The 19,626-nt window shown below is 41.4% G+C and overlaps 1 protein-coding gene across 2 annotated transcripts in view; it reads left to right on the forward strand.

Annotated features, from left to right (window-relative positions):
- The window catches only part of SPECC1 (sperm antigen with calponin homology and coiled-coil domains 1), a 79,319-nt gene that overhangs the window by 10,275 nt on the left and 49,418 nt on the right, over positions 1–19,626 (forward strand). The window contains exon 3 of one of the 2 annotated variants that reach the window (XM_084299367.1): positions 2,406–2,541. In XM_084299367.1, coding sequence (XP_084155493.1) covers positions 2,406–2,541 — 136 coding nt within the window. Of the gene's footprint in view, positions 1–2,405; positions 2,542–19,626 lie in introns of those variants that run through there. The other variant, XM_084299368.1, reaches the window with a different exon arrangement.

The following is a 19,626-nucleotide window of genomic DNA, read 5'->3' on the forward strand; positions in this document are numbered from 1 at the left end:
ATGACAGTGATGAAAAGAGCCCAGGGCTTCCTGGTTATAACTGTTTCTGATAGTCAAGTTTAGCAAACTATATATAACATGGTACAGCACCTCAATCAACAGGAGATCTAAGCATCACTGATCTTCACAGCCACTCATGTGAAGGATTGATTTCCTTATCTTGCTTCGTAGACTCCTAGATGCCCCAAGCATCTTATCAATAGGGTGTTTTAGTCTCCAGGCAAGTTTTGTCATTGGAGTATTTGTGTAATAGCTGAGGCAAGCATCTCTGAAGAGACTAAGCAGGAAATCTGATGTGGTTGATTTGTGTCTGGTGTTAAATGTCGAGGATTTTCTTCCAAATTACAGATAATGTTTTTCAAATTGCTGAACATTTGCAAATGCAAGATGATCAATGTAGTTTCCCCAAAGAAACAGAAAAAGGCAGCACAGTTGCTGCTGTTAAAAGAGGGTGCATTGAGTAAGTTACTTCAGATGGTTTGCAGGGGTTTCTACATATCAGAAAGTTCAGATTGTTTCTTTCTGCTAGTAGGAGGGAGCTGACAAAACCTGTGCCAGAAAGCAAAACGTTAGATGTTTGGTTTCCTGGAGTAGATCAACACCAGCTTTTGAAACTTGCATGCTCACGGGGTCCAGGAAACCACAGACTCTGAGTAAGAGGAAGAGATGAAAGGGAGAAGGAATTGGAGTTGAGAGAGAGATTTCATTTTGCTTAAAGATTTTATATTTAGGACCTTCTAAACAGAGAGAGCTCTGCTTGTGTGCGTTCATTTTCATTTAACCTAAGGAGTGGTTTCAGCCTGTGGTTCATGGGCTCCCTTGATGTCCCTGGACACCTTCTAAGGAAGGCGTTTGATTTGTGAAAATAGTTTAGGTGAGAAGAAAATGAAAAAAGGTAGAAAAATACTGTTCCAAGGAGGGTCTAGAGCTTTGGTCTTTTAAAATGCTTAAAATATTTCTCTTGGAGTTATTTAGAAGTTGTTATTAGAGGTACACAGGCCGTTACGGAGATTCCCACAAATGGGGAAGCAGCTGACCAAAAGTTCTGAGATAAAATGCTACTTCTGCTTGTTGAAGCAACATCATTTAAGTGTTTCTGCTTGGATCTTAAGTTCATCGTGCTTGACTTATGTGGTTTTCAATATGCATTTAGAGTAAACTTGCTTTAAAAGCAAATCCCCCTCCCAAAAACAACAGCACAGCAACAATGGCCCATTGTTTTCTCATGTACAATAAGGCTTACCAGTAACTTGGTGATATCTAATATTTTTTAAGACATGTACTATTAAATAACAAGTAAAGCAAATAGTTCCCCTTCTTCCAAGCTTATAAAACGTATTAGTATTAATCTTCAGAACTCTACATTTCATCTGTCCCGAAGAACAATGCTTTTCTTTGCTGTGAATGATTTCCTTGTACATAACAGAATGCTTTCTTGTTAACAGATTTCTGGTTTCTCTTGTACTGAGTCCTACAGTCCCTCGCAATACCAATAGCATTAGGCCCCATCACACTATTGTTGGCCAGCTTTGTTCACTGCTTTTCCATAAACAAGGAGCTCAAGTAGCTGAAATTATGTCATGTTTAAGATAAAGGATTTCCAATTTGTAATGGTGCTAGATCTTATAGTGGCTGCTTCATATTACTGTGGCAGCCTGAGCTTCTCAGCTAAGTTATTTTGGGGTTTTGGCTCAGTTTCCAGCATGTTCTTTGTTCATGTTAAAAAAAAATAAATAATAAAAATCCTGTTTATGTTGCCAGAAAGTTTGGTGACTCCTGTTTGGGAGAAACACAGGAAGAAAATGGCAGTTATTGGAATAGCTCAGATGCCTCTCTTAAGAGTCTGAGGTCACCACTGGAGCAAAAGTGAATGATCCTGAATGGCGAGACAAAAGCCAGCAGGATCCTGTTAGGATCCTTTTTTTTTGACAGACAGATTAAGTGTGGGGCCAGTTATTTGCAGCTTTGACCTGTTCTGTGTGTCAGGCTCTGCAGCTGGCACTTAGATGCAGAAGCCTAATTACTTCAGTAAACGCAAACCAGTGAGGAAATATGATGACTGCTATTTGGGGCAGTGTCTGAGAAGCTGGAGGTACCCAGTAGTCTGCTACTGTAAGCTATTTTCTCCCACCAACTCAGTTACTTGCTAATTTAAACAGTCTTTCCTGGTTTTCTTCTTTGTTATTGGAACAGTAGTCTCATAACCCACTTCACAAAAATCTGGAAAGCAATACAAATAATACAAAATTAATTAAATTATTTAGTAGTGTTATCAAAGCAGTATTTCCATTGGGTTACTTTACAGAAACAGTCCTTTTCTCCCAGGCACCTGGCCTCTTGAACAGCTTGATGGGAACAGCCAACGTTTTAATCTTCTGGTTGCTTATAACATCTCTTTCCTGCAGCTGAAGAGGGCGAGCAGCGATGATATGCTTACAAAACCAGGGGTGACAGCAGCTTCTGGAGTCTCTAGACTGAAGAAGACCATTACAACCGGAGCCATTTCTGAGCTTGCTGAGAGCCGGCTGAAGCCCAGCACAGGTAGGTACAAAGATCCTGGACCAGTGCCTGCTTTATGTGAAACTGCTTGGCCTGCCAAGAACCTGGTGGGCTTCCCTTGTGCTACAAGGTGGTGACAGCTCTACCATCCCCCTGCAATACTCAGCGTGCCGATGGGACCTGCTGAGCCTTGCAGCCTCGCCTTTCCGAGCATCCTCCAGCCCCAGCTCGGTGAGAAGCAGGGGGAGGCCGAGCCCCGAGCGGCCACACGGGGGTGCCCTCGTCCCGTGTGCTCCCACCGGGGGCGCAGCTCCCTGCTTGCAAAGCAACGCGGCCAGTTAAAGGTTTTTTAATTTATTCAGCGATTTTTTAAAATTATTATTATTATTTCCAGCCACATCTGTAGAATTCTCTGCTCTCCCTCTACTGATTGAGCAGAGAAGTTAGCAATCTTCACAGCAGAGATGCAAAACTAAAAAAAAAACAGCGCTTGATGTATAGCTTGTCCTCCTGAGTTGTGTCGTGGCACGCCCTCTCCCTCAGTGTTATTCCTATCAGCTTGTGCCTATTGGTTTCAAATCTAAGCCTGTTTCTAGAGGCAGCGACACCATCTGCATACCAAGGACTTCAGTGCAAATACTCTTCTCTCCCCCAGGAGCTCAGCAAATGCTTGCCTTTGTCTGCTCCCTGGTGGCATTTCCAGGGGAATGTGAGATGTTATTAAATTTGATCGTGACCTCCCTGTTTGTCACAGCCTCTGCAGGGTTTGGCTGTGTAACAGAACAATGAAACTAAACAGAAAGGGATTTCTTGGGGGGAGGGGGAATATTTATATACTTCCCTCTACCCCCTAAAGAGCATTTTATAGGAACCCAAAGACAGATCCTGCTCTGCAGTTAATCGGCGTGTAAATCCTCAAATTTAATAGTGACTACTCGCATCCAAAGATGTATGAGATTTGCCAGCCAATAAAGAGAGAAGATGCTAGCTAAAGAGGCATGGGAGGAGTAACAAGGGGAGAAGAAAACCTGCACAGATGATGCAGCATAGGATCCCGGGAATACAGCCAAAGAGACAGCACTGCAGGGAGTACGGAATAGAATACATATGTCAGATACACAAATACCAGCACTGGAATAGAGAGCCCCCTTTTGCATGTGTGGATAATAACGGGGTGGGGGAGGGATAAGATTTATGATGATGACCGCTGTAAACACAAATGGTAAAATGGTTTATGGAGGTCAAGTTACACCAAGGTATTGTTTTCTCAGTTTAAATTGTATCGTTAGAACTGACCTCATACATTGCTCTGCAGCAACATTTGTAGAAATATGAATGAGAATATTAGTCCTGAGCAAAAAGAGTCTGAGGATGGAGCTATGTATATTGCACAGATAAACACGAAGAATATATGTGCTACCTCTCTCTAAATTCTTGTGTAGCCTAGAGGGAACTGGCCCAGATCTTATAGGGGCTATCCACAGGGGTATGTACAAAAAGAGCTTTATCTTGCATATCTTAATTTTCATAGTGGTTCCAAAGTCCAAAAGGGTGCTTGGAAATCTAGGCAGACTCTGAGGATATTTGTCACTACCATGGTCAGTAAAAGGTGCGAGATACAATGAGCAAGGTTACAAGGCTGAGTGCTAATTCTAGATGGTCTCACTGTTACAAAATGCATATTGGTATTTTTTCCATACAATATATTGTTGCTTAGAGAAAACTTGAAAATCAAATATGACAGAGGACAGAACACGTTCCTGGAAACATAAGTAGAAAGAGAGAGTTTCAGCTGCTATTCTTCACTGAAACAGAATCCCAAATAATCTGATTGTGATCAAGACTGCACTGCAATGCTAACTGACTGTGGAACTGACCCAAGTAGGAATGTTCCTGTAGTTGGGAAATGCAGATGTTTGTGTACACAGCCAACTGATTAAATCTTAATTTTGTTCTGAAACCACTTTCTTTGGCTTCTCTGACTGCCTTCATCAGTTCTGCATTTTCCTTTAATGTCTTAAAATGCAGACGTGGTGTTTTTTAGGTTGGGCTTTCTTTGTTATTCAAGTGAATGATTTGGTTAGTTTACTGAAAGGATATTATACGAGTTCCAGGTATGTTCTGGTGGTACTCAATTGGTATTTCAGTATTGTGTAAGAGAAAAAGAAAAAAAAATCAGGTATGGCAACTAAAATTAAAAAAGAATTGCTTAGGTTTCTTTCTTCTTTGGGTGTGACTGTCTGGTATTTGTGTGACCTTGAGCAATAGCACGCGTTCCAAATGCTGCAGATAATAAATAATTGACACCAAGATTGCTTGTTTAAATAGGGTTGTTTGTATGCTGCCCTTGCTGCAGTTTAACTTATTCATTCTTGCCTTTTGCTGACATGTGCTACCCTTGTCTGCCTCGTTGGAAGCTAACGCAGTAAATCATAAGCAACTTAAAGGAAGATGAGGCCACTCTCATGTCTCCGTTCTTGGCAAGTGGAGTTGAGTAAAAAGAACTGGAGAAGGACTCTGGCTGGGGGTTCTCTGCTGTGATGTTTGGCTTTGTCACTGCTTGGCAGTTTTGAAATCCCCAAGTAATGGGAAATGACAGACAGGGAGAAATGTCTTGGATTTAGCTTCCTTATCCACAGTGTTATATCTGGCAATACAATGCCCTGAGATATCAATTTGTTTTTATGTTAAAAAGCACACTTACAGGGCTCTTGCATTGCTTTTAACGTGTCAGGAGAGGAAAGAGCTGGAAAAATTGCAGAACAGGAGGAAGAAAAGGAAGAGATTGCTAATCTTGGAAAATGTTTATTTTAATGCATGTACTTGTAAAGCCATCCAATCTCTGAAGCTATAAATTGTTTTAAAATGTTTAAATATAGAAATCTGTAACTCCATAAGTAACTAGGACTTTCTTCTCCTTTAGTTTTAGGACTACAGGCAATCGGTGATTTTTCAGGTTCTGAACCTTCAAGGTTTGTAAGCCAAATAACTTTAAATTCTGCTATTTCCCAGAGAATTTCAAAGCTTCTTATATGGTCATTTACTTTTTGTGAAGAGCATTGCATGGTAGTACTGGCATGCAAATAGAGAATTTGACATTCAGAAAGGTGAAATCACTTGCTCAATAGATCCTAGAAGTCATTCCAAATCCTGTCCGTCAGTTCTCTTTCACTCCTTACAAATTCCCGATTCAAGCACTTTCTGAAAATTTCCCTTAAGGCTGTCTAGTTTAATCATGTTCATATGCTTCCTTGCTGTTATTTCAGTGCCAGCAGCTATTATCTGTCAGGTTCAACAGCTGGGGAAAAAGTCTTGTGCTTGTGTATTCTGGACATTAGAAAAGAGCAAGAACCAGGAATTGTGACTGGGCGATGCTGTGAACAGGTAGTATGAAAGCATCCCCATTTCACACAACTGTATTGATTTTTATATCAGCTGCAACATGGAGTATTACTTATCCTTGAAATGTAAATAGCAGATAGCCGTACTTGTTTTCCCAGGCTGCTTCATCAGCCTATTTCTTTAATCCTATGTAAAGCCTAAATCGATATAGAACTACTTAATTTGCCTTAGAAACAGTAGGAAATCATCAATGATGATGTTATAATCATCTAACTTACTATTTCTAGAGACCCTTAGCATTTTATGGAAAATCGCAGAGAATCACAGAATCACAGTCAGTCATGGTTGATTTTAGAAGGGACGATGGTGTATGGTATTGCACATTAGGTATGTTTCTTTCCCATCAAAATTGAAAATGTTGCAGCCTAGACATTTCAGAGCTTCCTGCGCATTTATAGAGTTGTCATTTCAAGGTTCCCACGTGAGAATAATACATGGAATCCATCAATATTACTGCCTTTCTTTCTGCTACTTGTCTCTTTGGCCAGTGTTTGTCATTTTTCCATTGTGGGGTAACTCTTTAGACTTGGTTGAAGCTAATCCAGACTAAAGCCTTTTCTATGTGGTCAAAAAAAATCAAGCAAAAGTATTTATCTTAATAAATGCTTTTTTAAAAAAAATCAATGCAAAATCTAATTGACAGTTTTAATTCTTCATAAGATGCTAACAGACCCCAATTAAAATGGGGAAAAAGGAAAGTGATTTCTTTTGAAGGACAGCCCTCTGTTGACCTTGGGACCTTTCTACTCCCCCATACATCAGTTTTTGACAGGGTCTGCTTTTTGTGATCTGTGACAGATCAAAGGACTACTGTAGGTTTGTAGAGGATTGCTGGGCGTTGCATTCAGCCTTGTTACTGTCTCATTTCTGTGAAAGATACAGACAAGTGTGAGAGACATTAATGAGACTGGTGCATTCTGTTCCACGAGGCTTCACCAGAAACCAAATGACTGATCTCATCTGGGCTTTCCCAGGAACAATAAATATGCTTTGAAGCTTCTTCTGGAAAGCTGGTTGCATTTTGCTACCCTTTCCATGTACAAGAGACAGCTTTTGCATAATTCTCCTTTTATACCAAGAGAAAGAGATTTTTAGCTCCAGAAATGAAGAAGTGATATAAAAAGGAAAGGAGGACGCGAGGGGGGGAAGGGGAGGGATGCTTAGCCAAGATGTCATTCAAATAGGCAAGAAGTACTGCAGGAATTTAGCATGCAATGTAAAAATATGTCTGCATTTGCATCCATAGCTCCACATGTAGCTGCATACACATACTGACATCCACATCTGCATGGTTGGTTGTAAGGTGTTGGTGCAACTGTGAATCTGAGCCTTGACCTCTCATGTTACAAAACATTATCTGTGATTTCCCTAGGTAGGAAGTAATCAGGCAAAGTTTCAGCACCATTTTAGGAGATTTTACCCACTAACCTGTAAATGTAAAGGGCCAGAATTGAGGTAAATCAAATTTGGCATTCCACATTCAATTTATGGCATCTGATTGATTTGTATTTTACAGTCTTTTGAGGTGTTTTTTTGTTTACTCTGCATGCCTCTACTGTGTAAGTAGTTTGAAAAATTCAGAATATCACTGTTTCATACTTCCTACAATGAAAGTGTAAAAGATGATGCTGCCCAAGGAGCTAGCTCCTCACATTTACAAGTACAGAAACTATACCTAGGATATGTTGCAATATGTGCACTGCGTAGAGAAGGGCTGAAATCTCCAGTTTTCTTAGACGTCTCCTATTTGTCAAATTGCTCTTATTTCTTCTTGCAATGAATTTTCCCTCATGATATCCTGCACACTCAAGTGCATCTGTTCACCTCTAAATAATTTGCTGGAAAAAGTTTCTGTACAACATTTGTTGCCATGTTAAATTTCCCTGTTTCTTTGATCTCTGTTCTTTTTTTTTTTTTCTGTAGCCCATGGACAATTCTACATCTTGGCATTGCTTGGAATGGGTACTGCTTCATGTGGCTGTTCTTCAGGATTCTTGTTCTGTTTTGATAAATACTGTGGTAGGATATCTTAATGAGAACAGGCACTTATTCCAGTAGGGCAGAAGGAGCTCACTAGTTCTTTAATAAAAAATCAGAGTCATGTTATTAAACTCTGATAACTATTGGCTCAAGATCTCAGACTCATGATTCCTTGAATTATGGAGATCTACTGATTGATGCTCTTCCTGTTCTAAAGGTGGCATGTGAGGCTTGACTAGCATAATTATTCTTTTGTTCTGTCACTGGGTGTGTTATGAGCCGTCCTCTATAACCAGGAATGGAGTGAGCGCAATTCATTACCGTGACTTGGGATTTCTGATACCTGAGTCCGTTAAGGATAACAACTTCTTTGAGAGACATTCACAGACTGTCTGCAGTCATCCTGCATTATTAAACAGGTGAGAATTAACTTGTGCTGACAGCGCAGTCTGCAGTATGTTCCATTGTCGTTTTTGCTGCTCTCCTAATGTACTGCACAATTTACATTTACTGCACTGAATCCTTATTAAAACATCCTAATGTTTTGCAGGCAACTTTCTGTTACAGCAGGCTGTGAAATACACAGGCTTTTCTCTCTTTTGTATATTCCCTGAGAATGACTCCATTGGCACATGTTTACAACCCCAGGACCTGAGCCAGTTAAGAGGATTCAGTGTGTGGTAGGGATACTGAAATGCAAAATCTTAGACTGTAATGACTTGACTCATTAAATTGTTAACAGTTAATTGGCTCAAGCCAACGCATACAGGGAAGATCCATTACAGCTCTAAGGAAACTGTGAAGATCACAAGAGCCTTGCTAGAGATAACAGAAAAGAGATCATGCTTGGATAGTCCTAGAACAGTACGCATCAAGGATCTCTTGGTTTGTGTTCATTTTCAGGCTTCTCTGCTGAAGTTGTTCAGCAAAGTCAACACAACCTGGTGTTGACTACCTGCCGTAGGTTAATAATCAGCTTTTCCTTCAGCTGGTTTGAAGAGAAACGATCCCTAGCACACAGTCTCAAGGCCTAAACGTATCACAGCCAAACTGCCTTGGCGGAGTGCCATTCTGTTTGCACTTTGAGAATGGGAGGGAGGGAAGGAAAGGAATGCAAAGCTGGCCTGGTCTAACAAGTATGCATATCGGGAGAGGGCTTGGCATTCCTTCTATTATTTTTTCACTGTTTTTTTAGCAGCTTGTGGCTTACACCAGATTTTAATATTATCAAGTAAAAGGGAAGGTTTGACAGCTACATCTCAGATGGATTCATAAGTAATATTAGTGCTCGTAAAGTCTCCAGCGTTAATGAAGTAGAGCATGGTGGTGTGAACACTGGCATTGATGAGCACTGTACATACTTAAGGCCCATTCAGTTTAGTTCAGTCTTGACCAGAAGGTCCAACCTCTGGAGGTCCTGCTCAGCATCTGTAACTTCTTTAGGTCTTAGCCATGTGAACGGGCTGTCAGTTCCTTGGTTGCTGGAAATTTGGGAATATTCTGCAGCTCTTTCACCCTTCTTTTGACAATGGATTATGGTTTGAACTTTCAGCAGTTATGCTTGCTTGCTGTGCGAGCAGGATGCAAGGAGAGTTATGTCTGCCAAGTAAGTCCTGTCATTTAACTAGTCATTTGAAAAAGCTGAGTATTTCACACCTTGAGTATTTCATTCCTATTCTTGCTGTATAGAAAAGGCGTGTTTGTGTGTATTTTGCTTGGCAGTCCCACAAGTGGATGGTGCAAAAGATGAGTCAGTCTTTGTGCCTAAGAAGAAACCAGCTCATCTACATTATAGTGATGAAATTGTTTGTTCATTCACTTCTTTGTATTCCTTTATTACTGAGGAGAAAGGCGAAAATGTTCAGATAATAAATGGTTGCTTAAAGATTTAGCCATGTGTCTGTCATAGTTCATTACCTATGAACCATGCTGGAAGTTGTGTGCCATATCCCTTTTTCCTTACCCTCAGTTTCAGTTTCAGGCTTCATAAATGGTGATCTTGGCCTCTGTGGTTTCTGCTCAGGCTAGCTTTATTTTAAAGCTCACACTCTACCTTTCACTATGGGCTTAGCCTTGCAGCCTTTTGCCTGACGTAATTCTTCCTATCATGGTGTCAGAATTTTCTGACTCATGTTTCATGCTGTTGTCAAAGATAGCAGATTGGTTCTTCCAGTCGGGACACTTCTGTTCAGATTTCAAGTGTGTTTGCTCTGACTTGGTGATTATGTTTTATAATTGCTGCACGCTGTATCCCACGCTATACTGGGAGCCTGATACCCTATTCCCTCTGTGTTACAGAAGTAGAAAGCTGCTGATGAAATAATAAATGGTCAGTGGCAGGATATATCAGCCCAAGGTTATACTGACTAATGCAATTCTTCTGGAGAATCCTGTTGAAGAAAAGCAGAAGTTGCTCTTTAATCTGTAATAGAAGAAAATCTTTGCCTTGGAGATAGATATCAAGAGTGGTTGGAGGACATTTAGATCTGCACCCTTGAGAAAACTGGCAGCGTGTTTAATACCTCCTAATAGGATGCAAAGTTTAAGAGACTGAAAGATGACTTTTAGAAAAATAATGCATCATCAGTCATCCTTTTTTACAGAACTTACAGGACTTATTCATTAAACAAAGCATTTTGTACTTGACAAGTCATAAAATATAGTAGACAGGAGTTTTCTTTAATGTTATCCAAATATAGACAGATGTATGAAAGCTTTTAGCTTCAACCATGAAGTGTCAGAGCAAGAATGATGAAAAATTACAATTGACAACTAATTCACCCTGTTACACTGAAATAGTAGAAAAATTCTGGTTTTATCTTACTGAACAATCTCCTTTCTTATTTGAAACTGTGGATTCACAACAGGCTGTCTTAATTTTTGTATGCTTTATTTTCAGTCTGGTTTGAGCCTAAGACACATTTGTGAGCTATTTTAATTTGTTTTTAACCCTCTTGTTGAAACCAAGACTTGAAGAAGATGACTGCATTAATTATCCACGCAATGGAAACTGCTGGAGTCATTGTGTTCTCGCTTCCCATGTACGTCATGGCTCCTCTGGTAGCGAGGAGCATCTTGAGTTCTTCCTTTGAAAGATGGGCACTTGGCCCGTCCCTGGGGATTGAGCAGCCTCATGCACCTCTCCTTGCTCTACAAGGCGTGATCAAAAGATGCTGATGATAGAGATATGCTACGTAGTTTGTATTTGTGATGAAATTCACTAGTGTATGCCTCAAAAAACACTCTAGCCAGTGACCCCTCTGCAGCCATGGGTCCTCTTCATATGGCTGTGCTGGGGTACAGAAGTCCTGTGCCTTTCCAAGGCAAGTTCAGGTCTGTGGTGGAGCTTGGTTTTTGGCCGGAGAGGGGCTGGGTGAAGTCGGTGCCTCCCTGAGCCGCCTGCAGTTTGCTCCTGCTGCCTCTAAGTGGCCTACACTGCTCGGTGAGTCGCTCTTTCTTTCTCTGCGAGCAAGCTCCCTTTTTCTCTGCCTCTCTTTCTCCCCTCCTTTTATTCCAGCAGTCAGGCAGCTAATTAACTGCACAGGCCGGCCTTCAGTGCATAATATTGTAATGAGGTAGGAGGGAGAGCCACAGCTGCTCCAGCATGAGCAGCAGGCTCTGTTCCTGGTGCCAGGAACTAGGAAGGAGCTGAGGTTTGTTGTTTTTTTTTTTTTTTTTTTTCCTTTGTAAGTTGACTGAAGCGTAGACCTTCCGAGCAGATAAAGGCAGGTCTGCCTCCGAGAGCATGAGCCGGGTGCTGGGATCCTAGAGGAGCCTGGGGAAGAGCTGGCCAGGGACCGAAGATGGGCAACCAGCCTGGGCGAGCCGAGGAACACGACCAAGGTCTGTATGGGCCGGGCTGCTGCCTGGCCATGGCCAGCCCCTGCGAAATGCCGGGGCTGCTGCCTGCAGCTTTCGGGGCTGTAACCGCAGGGCTCGGGGTTTTGTTCTCGGGGGGCTTAACTGCAGCGTCCTACCGAGCGGAAAAAGAGGCTGTTGTCAGAGATAATGCTGAGGGCTTCGAGCCTGCTAGTAAAATTACAGCCGTTTACCTTGCGAATGGTATTCATTGCTGCTCCATACCTGAGCTCACAGCATCGTCCTTAGGGAATTTCTGAAAGAAATCCTTTGCTGGTCAGAACGGAATGCCTACAAGGGAGGGACCTCGATGCCTGACAGATATTATTTCACGTAGTCTGCATGATGCAGCTAAAAAGTTCCAAAGCTTATTTTGCAACGTACATGCAACTTGCTAGGATCTGCAGCTCGGTGTGTTAGCCTTTACAATTGCTTGTGGCCTGCGCCCTGAAATTTTCCAGGCGGTAGAATTTAAAATGATGCCTTTGTGGAAGGCTTCCCACCATTGTCTTTTCAGAAGTGTAGTGCTTTGCATGTTAAACAGTAGCAGATTTTACAGAAAGCCAAGAGCTAGCGTCAGGTATATCTGCTTCCCTTTGTGCCAGATGTCTGTAAGATACGCTAGGAAAAGACAGTAATTCGTTCCCTATGCTGAAGTACTGTTTTGGCTGCCCTTTGGTTTAATTTGCTTGCTCCTCTAATACTGAGTGAGGAAAAGCAGTAGGCCCACGGATCTCTGCGGTTAGTTTCTGTTCGAGCTTAGAATGCTGTAACGTACAGAAAGCTGGCATCGCTTGGGTTTCCTGGCACTTTGCACCTTAGTGTTTCCATGGGAATTCCATTCACAAAATTTTGTTAAAGTTGTTACAGCTTGATCGGGGATTCTCCATCACTTTTAGATATATAGCTGTTGTTTTAAAAGCAAATACATGTACCTGATCTCTACTGTCGTGAGGAAAAGCAAGGGGCAGACACCACTGCATTGCTGCTCTGGGATCTCTCGTAACAGATCTGCCCGTGAGTGCTGGAACAGCAGTTAGGTGTAGTGGAGAACTCTCTAGCAGTATGTTAATCAGCAGGCTAACGAAGAGCACAAAAGCTGCCAGTATCCAGTCACCAGCAGAAATGCTGCCCTAAGGGAAACCTAAAGTTCAGGCTAGGAAGTATGGCTGGTACAAACCCAGGATCTGCAGTCATCCCACTGCAAGCTGGAGAAGTCCAGCTGAAACTAAACACATTACCTTAATTCCAGGAGGGATAATGCTGATTTAAACTAAGGGGGAGATGGATAATGGCATGGGAATACACTGCTAACTTCTAGTCAGAGTTTAGGAAAACTGGCCGTGATTTTTCAGGGCCAGTGGAGGAATTTGAACAGCTTATTGTTATTAACGTAGATGATAAATGAGTGTACAGACCCCCTGTGCATTTTGAAAATCTTTCATTCTTTGTTTTATCTTGTCCTGTGATTCCTTGAAGGGGGAAAGGGTTATATTTCTGCTGCATTAAACACTTTTAGAACTCTTCTCAGGTTTTAAGTGTAGGCTATACCAAGTCTTGTTTTAATATGTGCTCACAGTTCATAAGGTACGAATACTGAGAGAGAATTTTTTATTGAACAACATGCACAAGACTCGGTTAAATTATGAAAAAAAGTTTCAGGATCATCACTGCTGACAGAAAACAAATCTGACAACGTATTCTTTGTTGTGTGTGAGAGCTCAGGCATTGGAAGTCAGGGTAATGTGGTGACATCTGAAGTAGTATTTGTGTTCATTTTTGACAAATAAGTGAAAAACAAGTTTTTGCATCGTTTGAGTGTGATAGATGGACAGTGTATGTGTTTGGCTTTGTTTCTGCTTGGATAAGCTTAGTTCAGCTCTTAGTCAGAAACATGTAACTCTTGAATAATTGTGGTTATTCTAAATTTGGTCCGTTTAGAATAACTAAAATAAGACCCAGAAATGGGCCTCTTTATTGATGTATTTACTTGAACTCCATCTTTAACTACAGTCAAGTCTTGACCTGGGTTTCCCCTTATGATATTCAGAGTCATCTCGTTTGTTTCTTTTCAGGAAATCTTACAGACACCGCATGGTTCATCTGTATTTCTTCCACCCCAAAACTTATCATCTTGGGTTACCAGAGACAGATTTTAAAACATTTGTTCCTTCTCTTGGTATCGCTGGACACGGAAGTCTTTAAAAGTTTGACCCTGAATGCATCTGTGTAACCTAGAATAAAATACTTATTTCCATATACTTATGGGAGCATGATGCATTTTGGCAGCTTTTCCTGTTGAGTGTACATACAAATAGTAGGATGTGGGCGCACACAGCTTTTGGCTAACGTGGCTGCAGTTGTACAACAAAGATCTATTTTAGTTTAAAAACTGTACATAAAAGAAGGTGGGTCCAGAAGCAACAGGTTCAGAGCCTGACAGTGCCCGTGTGGGTGATCCTGACTGTCCAGCTAAGAGCCAAGAGTCAGGGAGAACAGATACAGCTGTGATAACCCCGAGTTCTGGGTGGGCTGGTCAGTGCTGCCAAGGAACAGGAAAGAAACCACTGGTCCCAAACTGAGCCGTTTGAAGCTGACGTGTCTGTACAGGGGAATCTGAAAGAAAAGTTAGATGAGGAAGGGATTGCGTAGGGGTGAAGACAGAAAATGAATGTTACATACATTACGTGTTTCTTGCAAAGTAATCTGCTACTTGTGTCTAATGGTTCTGGTTTGAGTAGGTTTATGAGATTCTCTAACAGCCAAGTATCTCTTGTTACATTGCATTACTTGTCGCTAAGAGTGTCTGAAAAGGTGTCAAGGAGATTACTTGTGATATTGTTATATCCTACAGGCTTTTCCTGACTTGTAATTTAAAATGTGTTTAAGCCATTTTTAGAATCATTTGTAAGAACATTGTTTGGTTTGTGTGACCCAAGCTTGCATCATGTTTGCCAAACTCTCCTACTTGCACAGTGGGGAAGTGGTAACTCTTTCTGCTGTAGCTCAGCGTTCTGAATATTCGAATTTATTAAGCATGTTGAGTACTTAGAATGAAAACACCTATAAAATTGTACAGAAAAGGATGTAAACCAATAGCGAATTACTTGCTGCACTTCATTGGAAGAAATAGTTTTCTGCTTCTGAGACTGGCTGCCCCGAGCTGAAGGAACCATTAATATATACAAACACAGGCCAGAGCACCTGTGAAGTTGTTGGAACATTTCATGGGAGTTGTATGAAGCAGTACACATTATCCTGTGTGTGAGTATTTACTGAGAGAAGGCTTTCAAACATTGCTTTCAAACATTACTTTGCCTGGAAGCGGTGAGGCAGCCTGTCCTTCCGAACAGGAGTGCTAAGATTCTTTGACAGGGGTTGACTCTGTGGTGGTGGGGCTTTGTTTATCCTCTAAACATCTGCAGGTGATGTGGCGATTAATAATATCTTCAGGAAGAGGTGGAAAAAGTGACTCAATACATACAAAAACTTTGAAAGGAGCAATCAAATGGGAAATGTTAACTTCTCTAGTTGGAACAAGGTAACGGGTGGGGTTATCCAAGGGTTAGACTTTTTTTTTGGATCTGTGCTTATTTGTAAAACATGCTTACATGGCTTGGATGAGGATATCAAATGTCAGTGTATACACGAAGCCAGTGTTGATCTGTTTTCTTATGTCTGTTTTCTCCTAGCTCAGGGGTGGCTGCATTTTACATTTGAGGAAGGTATTCTTCAGTGTAGGGTACATAGTCTTTAAAACATACAGACTCAGTCAAGATAGAGGGTATTGTAGAAAAATAATTTCTAGTGATTTCTGATTTTCTTTTTTTGGGGAGTGCATTCCTGTCTTTTCTGGGTGCTGCCTTTAGTCTCCATCATCCGCTTCTCTTCCTTTCTCCTTTTAAACATGGGAACCACTCTTTTTAACTCTGTTATATGTCAGCACACCATTTCTGCCAAGCGAGAGCTCCAGAGAACAGATGAGTTTAATGATGCCGTGGGGGGAAGGGAGGGAGGAGAGTGGAGCCAGCAAAGCTAATGAATCACACAACAGCTTTCATGGAAATACCGACAGCAAGTCATGTCCTCCTCGAGCTCAGGCAGCGAGCCGTAGACCTTTTGTTCCCAGCGGAGCCAGCAACCACAGTTTGCTCTCCAGTGGATAGTTTAATTCGTTAGTCACCTCTTCCTCCCACAAGTCATCCTTGCACGAGAGTTTTACAAATGCTTTCATTCTTCGGAGCAGTAACGCGCTGCTGATTAAACCGGCATTGAAGAAGTTTATTTTCCCCCAGAGGGTAATTTCTACTTGACTTAAGTCTCTCTTCCAAGGCCAGTTAGGGCCAGCTCTGTTGATTAGTCTTGTGATGTGACTCGACTGGGGTGACATTATTAAATCATTTCAGAAATACTGACAAACAGATGTCAAATAGCGGTAGTGTTTTCTGCTCTGTAGGCCAGTGAAACGAGTACAGCCAAGAGACTATGTCACAAGTTGGATGGACCTCTTAGAGGAATTTAGTCATGACTATGACTAACTAGCTGCTCTGAAATTCTGTTTGAGGCAGAGTTAAGTGATAATCAGAGGTCCCCTGATCCCAAGATGAGAGGCCAATGAATGCCAAATTAGTGGAAGGCATCGTTCCTAGATCCCCTGATCCCAAGATGAGAGGCCAATGAATGCTAAATTAGTGGAAGACTCATTAAGTTCTCCTTCTTAAGGCGAGGGCTGCTCTGACAGTCGGTGTGGCTGGGAGGATGAGCTGAGTGGGAGCGCTTGCTCTGGGGGCAGGACCAAAGCACTTACAAAAAGCACTTCTAGGGCATGGCAGGCAGCAGGATGTGGTTTATGTATTTCGGTCTGTGTTAGATTTTTGTGCTGTTGGAAATTAAAACCATTCTTGGAGGGAAGCAGAGAGCTGCTGCTGCAGTTGGGAAGCCTTTCTGGATGAGCTGGTCAATGACGGCTTGCCTCTATGGCCAGAGCTTTGCAGTCTGTGCTTCTGCCCCTGTGCTGGTAGTGGTCTAGAATCTGTGAATAGTAGATCTAGGGTAATAGTAAAGGTAAAAGCTCATTTTCTTGGTCACTGTTTTATTGGTTTAGTTAATGTGCTGCAATTGTCTCCTCAGAGACAGGCAGCGGATGGCTGTGGTGGTGCGGTGGTTCGGACACAATGCTGCAGGGCTCCGGTGGGGGAAAGGGCGAGGGGAGCAGGGAGTATGTTGGCCTTGGAGAAAAAGCTAAGTTTCCTTTTTGTTTAGGTTATATTTGGCTCCTCAAGATCTTAAAATCACAAAGCTAGCCAAAGAAATCTGAGCAAGGGTTGCATCTTGGTCTTCCTACTGAGAGCTTGCAGAGCCCTGCAGGTATTCATGAGGTCGTGGCGAAGCAGGCCTGCGTTTTGGTGCTTCTACTATTAATTCCGCAAAACAAAGCATTTTTTTCTTTTTCAATTCCTCCCCTAGTTTGCTAATTTATTTTTCATAAAATCTCCTGATTTCCCCTAGGGAATGTAGCTTTCAGAACAACACAAAATTGCCACACTGAAGCAAATACCCGTCTGATGTCATTGGCACAGTATTTGCTGAAGAAGACTTAATTTGTGTGTGAACAGACTGCCACTTTCAGGCTGACAAATCTTTGGTACTTCCTTTATTTTTTCATACTTTTCCATATTGTGTATCCAAGCGAATTTGAATGTGACAATTAAAGGTTATATAAAATTGAAGATCTCTGATGACAGACGCTGTGAGATTTTCCATGCATCACCTTCTTTTCTCCCATAATCTAAAGTAAACTTGTGTTCACAAATACCTCTTGTAATGTTCTATTATTTTTCATGGAGCAGTAATGTTTTTCCATAAGCATTGATAGTTATGGATCGCGTATTCTGAAGCAGAGCGCTCTGTTCTTGTATGATCTGCGCTCAGCAGTCAATTCTTGCAGGCTACAGAACGACGGCAGAACTGCAGTTTTCCATCCTTTTAATCACAACTACCAAGCTGTATATATTTATCAACAGCAACATTTTAAATACAAGGCTGTTTGAGGCAAATTTGCTTTTGAATGGAAAAATATCTCCTTGGGGAAAAAATAAGGCTAACATGAGTTTGCAGGGTTCGGTTCTGAGTACGCATTGGGATGTGTTGAACCACGGACACATGTTCTGTTTTTTACTAAGCTGTGAGAACTGCCTAGTTTTTGTTTGAAGCTGAATTTGTTCAATTGCTTAGGAAAAGTATTAGAGGCTAAGTAAGCATGTCAGTATCTTGTGGGAAGAGTTATTTCCCCCTCATTCTTGTCCCTCTGGACACTGTGGTGCTGTTAAAGGTGATCAGTGGAAGTAGGGCACCAGTGAACCAAGTAAGAATTTGACCAGTTACTTCGCTGAAGTCATATTTATTGAATTATGGAAAGGGGCTGTAGGGACAAGGTTCAGTTAGTAGTTTGATATATATTGTACTTATGTTGGCTGACTCCTCTTTCTTCCCCTGCTGAACTGTAGTTTATCTTTAACCCTACTTTCACATTTCTTTGCCATGATCTGTGAACAATATTCAGAATAATTTGCTTTACTTTTTGACTTGCAGTGAGCTAGTAGTTGCACGCATAATTTGATGAATGGTAATTGGTTATAATTTAAGAATTTGGTTGCTTTCCATGGTCTGATCCTCTTCTAAATCAAGATGATATCTGGAAATAAACGTGAAGACTATTTAAAATGGTTATTGAGCAAACTTAATCTTCGAGGGCACAGCCCTCCCACACAGCTTCTGCCTCTGGATGCAGTGGGCATCCTGAATTCAGTAGAAGAGCCTGTAAGACGCTGTGATCTCCTGACAGCCTTTTAGTTTTGATTTAGTTACCCTTTATAGGTAAAAGGTCATCTCACCTTTTACCTTTAGATAGGTCTGTGCAAACCATCCTGACCTATGGCTGTTCTGATAGGGGTGTGTAAAGGAAATGTGAAGGCACCAAGGCGATGCTTTTGAAATGCCATAGAGGAGGAAGAGACTGAGCATATTTTCATTCTGCCCCTTACAGTTTGAACTGTCTCATGTCCAGCTGGCTGGAGAAGACCCCTAGCATGCTAAGGATAGAAAACTGTTTTAATTAATATGTACAAAGTAAACTTGTACAAATTAACATGAACTAAACTGCGAAGGTGACTTCTCTATATCTAGAGGGGTCTCCTTCCCTGTTTTTAACATCCTAAAGGTCTTTTGCCATTTTCACATTGCAGCATTTATAATGAAGATGTAGAAATTCTTATAATACCATATAATTATTCTTCATGTAATCGCTTTTGTAGGGGATGTTTTACAAGGGTGTGGATAATGATGAATTTGTTGGCAGGAACCTAGTTCTCTGCAAGACAGGGAAGGGAAAGACCTTCCAAAGCATATCTGAATATTTATTCTTATAGGAAAAAAAAAAACATACATCTAAAATAAAGTGAAGGTAATTCTCCATGCTTGTGCAGAAAAGAACCAGCTCAAGGATAGTTCCATTAGTCACAATTAGTAGCTGCTAAATGGGGATGAGACTGAGCTGTCATGAACACCAGCCGTTGCAGGGTTTGGTATTCCCCAGCTGGGGAAAGAACTCACAGCACCAGCTGAGTGACTGTGATGGATCTGCTGTGGTCCTGTCGGTGCCATTATAAAATGGTTGGTAAACTGCAGCCTGTGGAACAGAAGTCAAGTTTTCTTTATTCTAGGCAGAATTGTCAAAATCTTGTTTTCTCAGAAAACAAAAAGAAAAGCATAAAAATAATTATATGACCAGACAGAAATGTGTCTGCCTTGTTCCCATGTAACGTCAGCAGTAATGCTGCTATTGTGGTGCTGGGATAAGACAGTGGTGTCATACTCATTTCTATCTGC

Source organism: Netta rufina, assembly GCF_964035555.1.
Source record: "Netta rufina genome assembly, chromosome: 21".
Taxonomy (NCBI): domain Eukaryota; kingdom Metazoa; phylum Chordata; class Aves; order Anseriformes; family Anatidae; genus Netta; species Netta rufina.